At 35.9% G+C, this 6,427-nt stretch overlaps 1 protein-coding gene across 2 annotated transcripts; it reads right to left on the reverse strand.

Moving 5' to 3' along the window:
- Positions 1–1,059: 1,059 nt before the first annotated feature.
- Positions 1,060–5,216, reverse strand: LOC110607820 (probable LRR receptor-like serine/threonine-protein kinase At3g47570). Of its 2 annotated transcripts, XM_043956043.1 has the most exons (3): positions 2,532–5,216; positions 1,929–2,330; positions 1,060–1,825 (listed from the first exon to the last, which is right to left on the reverse strand). In XM_043956043.1, exons 1-2 carry the CDS (start codon positions 5,212–5,214, stop codon positions 1,948–1,950), a joined length of 3,066 nt encoding a protein of 1,021 aa, XP_043811978.1. In that variant the 5' UTR covers positions 5,215–5,216; the 3' UTR covers positions 1,060–1,825; positions 1,929–1,947. The 2 variants fall into 2 exon arrangements, with proteins under 2 accessions (XP_043811978.1, XP_043811977.1); XM_043956042.1 differs by having other exon boundaries at positions 1,060–2,330.
- Between the last annotated feature and the right edge of the window lie 1,211 nt (positions 5,217–6,427).

Raw genomic sequence — 6,427 nt, forward strand, 5'->3', positions numbered from 1 at the left:
GGGATTTCAAAACCCTAGATGGAGAGAAATTCTGCAGCTATAAAAGGAGAGCCTCCAAACCAGCAAAATTATCTTCTGATCAGCAACTCAACTCGCCAGAAACTCTCCAGCATCTTCCTTTTCTTTTCTTTTCTTTTCATCTTTTTGTGTATTTAGTCCACCATGAGTGGCTAAACACTTTCCTTTCTAGTTGAAGTTGGTGAATTTCAGATTTTGTGATGAATTGGGAGATTTAATACTCCATTGTTGAACTCTTGTTTATTTCAATATTTATGCAATCTGATCTTTTCCATAATTATTACTTTGCTTTTAGAATCAATAAGGGCCCATTGCTTTTAAATTGCTAAAGTGATAAATTGTTTGAATGATTTAGGTCCGTAATTGCTTAAATTGTTTAAACTCACATTTAATCAAGTTGCATGATCTAAACTTGACCACGCGGTTGGCAAGATTAGAATTAGGTTTCTCTAAGTCTTAATGCAGTTAACAGTTGTTCGATGCTATAATGCCCCAAGGACGTTCCTTGGCAACTTGTTAACTAGTGTTTGATTAGCGAACGTTTCCTAATCAAACTAGAACTAAGGAGGAATTTGGATTGTGAGAAGCGTCTTCCACATCCAAAACTAATTTATTGGAATAAATAGGAGTGTTAAAAAATCAATGATCAATTCTAAACAATCTGAAATAAGATCCATATTTCAACTAGAAGCTTTTCTCTTATTGATTTACTCATCTTTAAATTATTGCTTTCTTTTGCTATTTAGTTTTAAATCATCAAACTCAAACCCCCTCTTTTAATTATTTGTTATTTACTCATCTTGGTTATTATTAGGAAGATCTTTAGTGTCAATTCCCTGTGGTTCGACCCTATTGCCACTATCTACAAGTTTATTGTTGATTGTTTAATAGGTTTATTTTTGACGGCTTCGACAACCGCCTATCACAAATAACAATATTTTAGCATGTATTTTTAAGAAAAATGGAAACTCTCATAATATTAAAATAATATTTAAATTTAGATAATTATATAAAAAAATTTAAATATTAAAACACGATTTACATTATAAAATTTATATAATAAATATTGGAATGCAATATTAATTAATTAACTAGTGATATAATATTAGGCAAAGTCTTGAAGGCATTGTATAATATAACAAACCTTACCACTGCTAGCGTGACTAACGGGAATAATAGACACTTTCCTATTCTAACATCTATAATTTACACGTCATGATTATTCCAGGAAGAGATATTGATGAATAAAAACGTTTATGTTAAATTTTGCTTCAAATAAATTAGGACTAACAAAGAAATGAAAAAAAAAAAGGAATAGAAAACTTGGCTTATGAATTGGTAGTTTGATTGAAAGGCTTGGAGTTGGAGACATGAAGAATACATTAATGATTAAAGATTTACATGATTAATACGATCGATTAAGTAAGATTATGTCATGCAAGGGCAACGTTGAAGAGGAAAGAGAGAATAAGAACCAAACCATCCTAATAAAGCAATCAAAGAAAGAAAATAAATGAGGAGTGAAGCAAACAAACTACGAACAATAGCACAGCCAAAAAGCACCTGAAACAACGCACACGCAATTCTTCACGCAAAAGTAGAAGAAGAAGAAAAAAAAGCCAGAGCAAGAAAAGGGAAAAAGAAAATTACAATTGAGGTGGAGATCGAGAAGGAGAGAAACACGCACACGCACACGCACAACCCCTTGAAATGTCTGACCACCAGCTGCAGGGGACTCCTGCTATACACATCCCCCTCTCTGGATTTGGAATAAAAGATTTAACAAATGAAAGAGTACAACGATGCACTGAAAACCCAAAAGGAAAGACACAGAATCAGCCATGAAAATTCCTTGAACTATCAAAACGAAATGTTTTCATGGATCTAGATAACAAGGAAAAATTGTTCACCTGTTCTATCATTGTGGAATTAGATTCCAAGAAAAGTTTTTCTGATCAAATGAAGTTGTCTGCTAACATCCTCCATACTCATTCGTCCTTTGGGTGATTCTGCTGAACAGCCAATACCAATTTCAAGCACTGAAACTACACAACTTCGTGCTTTTGCACTCATCTCGCTCAGGTTTCCATTACTGTTAGACAATTCTCTTTCTTCTTCTGTTGCTGTGATGAGGTTAGGGTCAATAATCTGCATAAGGCTTTCTGGCAATGCTGTCTTCACAAAGCTATGAAGATTTAAGCCATCTTTGAATATTTCATCAGTTGGTCTTCTTCCTGAGAACATCTCTAATACAAGGATCCCAAAGCTATACACATCCCCCTCTCTGGATGCTGGACAACCCATTCCATATTCTGCAATTCACAGAATCATCATTTTATTAATCTGTTAAAAGACATTCAGGCAAAAAAATTCTAACCAGAGTGGCTTTGATATAAATTGTCCCGGTTCAAATTGATCCAAATAACTTTTCAATCCACTTTTTTTAAATTTTCTTTATCCCGCTTACGTGGGATGGATACCACAAAAAGAAAGAAGTCGGATCAGGTTAGTACCTGGAGGAGCATAACCGATTGTTCCTTTTATTCCAGTTGTCGTAGACAAGCTTTGAGATGAAGATTTGCTTGTTGAAACGAGTCTTGCAAGACCAAAATCAGATACATGAGCAACCATGTCGTCGTCGAAAAGAACATTGCTGGGTTTCAGGTCACAATGAATAATTGGATTTTCACATTGCTCATGAAGATATTGCAAGGCCGAGGCCACATCGACGGCAACATTTAATCTCTGAAGCAAGTTTAAATTCCATGATTGATTTTTGCCTTCTATTTCAGGATGCAACCACTTCTCCAAGCTCCCATTTCCCATGAATTCAAGGATTAGAGCTTTGAAATCATTAAGTTTGTAATCCATGCTTGAGCAACATGTCAACATCTTCACAAGATTTCGGTGTCTGATATTCCTCAACACAATGCATTCAGAAATAAAGCTCTTGGAAGCACCCTTATGTTCAAGCTTGAGAACTTTAACCGCTACTGGTCTTTCAACTTGATCTAGAAATCCTTTATACACAGAGCCGAAGCTGCCAGATCCGATCAAATTTTCTGGAGAGAATCCATTCGTTGCACAAAAAATATCTCCATAAGATACCTTCAGAAATTGCTTCATCATTGAGGATGAAGAAGATGACTTCTGCTTTGGATTTCTTTTCCAATAAACAAGAAGAAAGGCTAATGTACACACAGCCATTACAGGTAGTATAATTTCCAGCTTATAAAAAAACAACCCTCCTCTCTTGTTCGGGCATTTTGGTAGATTGAGTTCTGAGACACCGCCGCAAAGCTTATCATTACCAATTAATGATACAGCACTTGCATTTCTGAAAACTCCTCCAGTTGGTACTTCACCCTCAAGATCATTGAAAGAAAGATTCAGGAAAAGTAAGTATGGAATGTCCTGTAGATCTTTCGGAATTCGCCCTGTCAACTTGTTTAGTGAAAGATCTAAATATTGAAGGCCTCTCAGGGAAGCTAAAGATGGAGGGATGGTCCCTTGAAATGAATTCCCTTTCAGATAAAGAAATTCCAAGCTCAAGCAATCTCCAATTGTTGCAGGAATTTGGCCTGAAAGATTGTTTTCTGAGAAATCTAGTGCTCCTATATTTGATAGCTTCCCTACTTCAAAAGGCAGGACTCCAGTTAAAGAGTTTTGAGATAAATTCAGTAATTTTGTGAAAGAACGAACAAGTAGAATCTCAGGGGGTATAACTCCATTCAGATGGTTCTGTGAAATGTCTAAGAAATACAAATTTTGGCAATTTGCAATGCTTGAAGGAATGCTTCCCTGAAAATTTTTGTCTGGTAAGTAGAGTTCAAGCAAATGTGTAAGGTTTCCGATGGAGGGTGGAATCTCTCCGGACAACCTATTTCCACCTAAACTCAAAGATTGCAGTTTCTGAAACTTCCCAAAGTAATTGGGGAAGACGCCTGAAAGAAGATTATTACGCAGGCTTATTCCAGTTAACTTGATGAGATTCTCTAACCCTGCAGGAATGGTGCCTGTGATTTGATTCTCCCCAATATAGAACAAGCCAAGTTCGGTTGACAAATTTGCTACAGAATTTGGTAAAACACCTCCAAAATTGTTTCTACCCAAATCCAAGATTTTCATCTTGGTACAGTTTGTCAAAGAGTCTAGAAAAGCTAAGTCATTGGTTGAATTACTTCCCAGAGCATTTCCATGAAGTCTTAGCCGCCAGAGGTTTTTAAGATTTCCTAAATTCATTGGAACTTGTCCAACAAAGTTACTCCAACCAAGATCAACTATTTCCAGATGAGAAGCATTGAATAGAGAATTTGGAATTGTCCCAGAGAAACTATTGTTCCCAACTGAGAACAATATGAGATTTGGGAGAGTGATGCCTAAGTTTTCTGGCAGATTCCCATGGAGTTGATTTTGTACGACAGAAAAGATTCTGATGGAGGAGATATTGAAGAGGGGCAGAGGAATTGTGCCAGATAGTTTATTTGCTGAAACAGCAAAAGCTGTTAAGCTTGTTAATTTGCCCAAATCGTCAGGAATATTTCCCAACAATCTGTTATACGACACACGAAAGAATGTGAGCGATGAAAGGTTGCCCAAGGAAGCTGGGATTTCTCCTATCAGGTTGTTTGCAACAAGACTAAGATTCTGAAGCTTAGTTAAAGAACCAAGTTCAGCTGGGATTTTTCCTGATACATGATAATTCCAACCCAAATCAAGAAACATGAGCTTGGAACATCGAGTTAAGTTGATTGGAATTTCGCCTGCCAAAGTATTGTTGTTGAGAAACAATTCTTCCAGGCGAAATAACCTGCCAACTTCTTGTGGAATTTCACCATGGAAACTGTTGTTTTGGAGGTTGATGACTCGAAGAAAACTCAGGTTGCCAATATAAGGTGAGATTGTTCCAAATAAATTCTGCCCTTCCAAATCCAAGGATTTGACTCTCTGATGACGGCGACTGCATGTGATTCCAAACCAATTGCAAAATGGGAGAGAGTCATTCCATGAATCCAAGAGTTGATTTGGATCACCAGCACTTATTGCTTCTTTGAACTTGAGCAAAGCAATTTTATCAGTCTCATTTCCTGAAGCATTAGCTTGCTTCCACCACTCTAAGTTGAAAGAAAGTAAGAGAATCACTTGAAGGTATATGATAAGAGAAGGGGAATGCAAACTGGCATCACACGATCTCATTTAGTTTGGAGAGACTGGCAGCATTATAACTTTCCCAAAACATGAGTTTCTTATGGTCTATATATAAAAAAACAAACATTACATGACAAACGGCATTAACTCACATGATGTTTGTCAAATATTTGAGTCTTAATTTGTCTTGTGACGATTGTTGTGGTAATATTCATATGTACGTTTATGAAAGATAGATTTAATAGCATAGTGCTGGCCGTCCTTAATTTTTATTTTAATCAGAAAAATATTTTCTTTGCCAGTAGTCACAACTTAATTTCACATTGATAGAAAATTAATCATAAATAAATTAATAACTTATATTAAAAATTCTAAAACCAAAACAAGTTTTTAAATATATTTTGTAATCATTTATGTTTTACGTATTGAAATATATATTGTCAAATTTAATTTATTTTTTAATTAAAAAATATTTTAATTATTGTCGGAATATAATGAATTTTTAATATTCTCATATGTTCTATTAAAAATTGAAGATTTAAGTTATTTAAAAAATAAAAGTAAAACGATTTTTTATAAGTGAACATAAGCGGTCATTTAATTTATTATTAATTATTATTTAAATCAGAGTTATTTATTTATCATTTTATTTCATGAAATTATTTTTTTTATTTTTATAATTTCTCCATCAAACGATTTTCCATGTTGCGTTTGGTTTTGCCACTGTCGACAGATACACTGCTAGAGTCTCCTCCTGTCGTCTCCAGACTGTTCACATTCCTGTTTCGGTTTGAAACTTCGTGGTCAGGTACATGATGCTGATAACTATTTCGAAGTCATACAGCACAGGCTTTCCCAAAATTGCGTTGTAGCTCAATGGGAGCTTTACCACTAGAAAGACTGCGTAGCGGGTGTGAGACAAGAGCGGTTCTCCCAATGTTAGGGCTATCTTCACTTTCCCTTCCACAGCCACCGGAGTTCCCCTATTCCTTTGACCGGGGCCTGATCCCTTACTAGCTGCTTCTCTGGTATTCTCATCTGCTGAAAGACCCTGTAGGGTAGCAAGTTCACCTTATTTCTGTCGTCTACCAGGATCTTGCGGACCCTGTAGTTGTGAATGACGTCCTCGATTACTATAGCATCATCGTGAGGCATCTGAATCTCGTGAGCGTCTTCAGGGGAGAAGGAGATGGTCATGAGGGAATGTTATACTATTTGCAAAACTTCATTACTGCTCCCTTCTCTACTCCGACTTCTCTTC

This window comes from Manihot esculenta, chromosome 4 (assembly GCF_001659605.2).
Source record: "Manihot esculenta cultivar AM560-2 chromosome 4, M.esculenta_v8, whole genome shotgun sequence".
Lineage (NCBI taxonomy): Eukaryota > Viridiplantae > Streptophyta > Magnoliopsida > Malpighiales > Euphorbiaceae > Manihot > Manihot esculenta.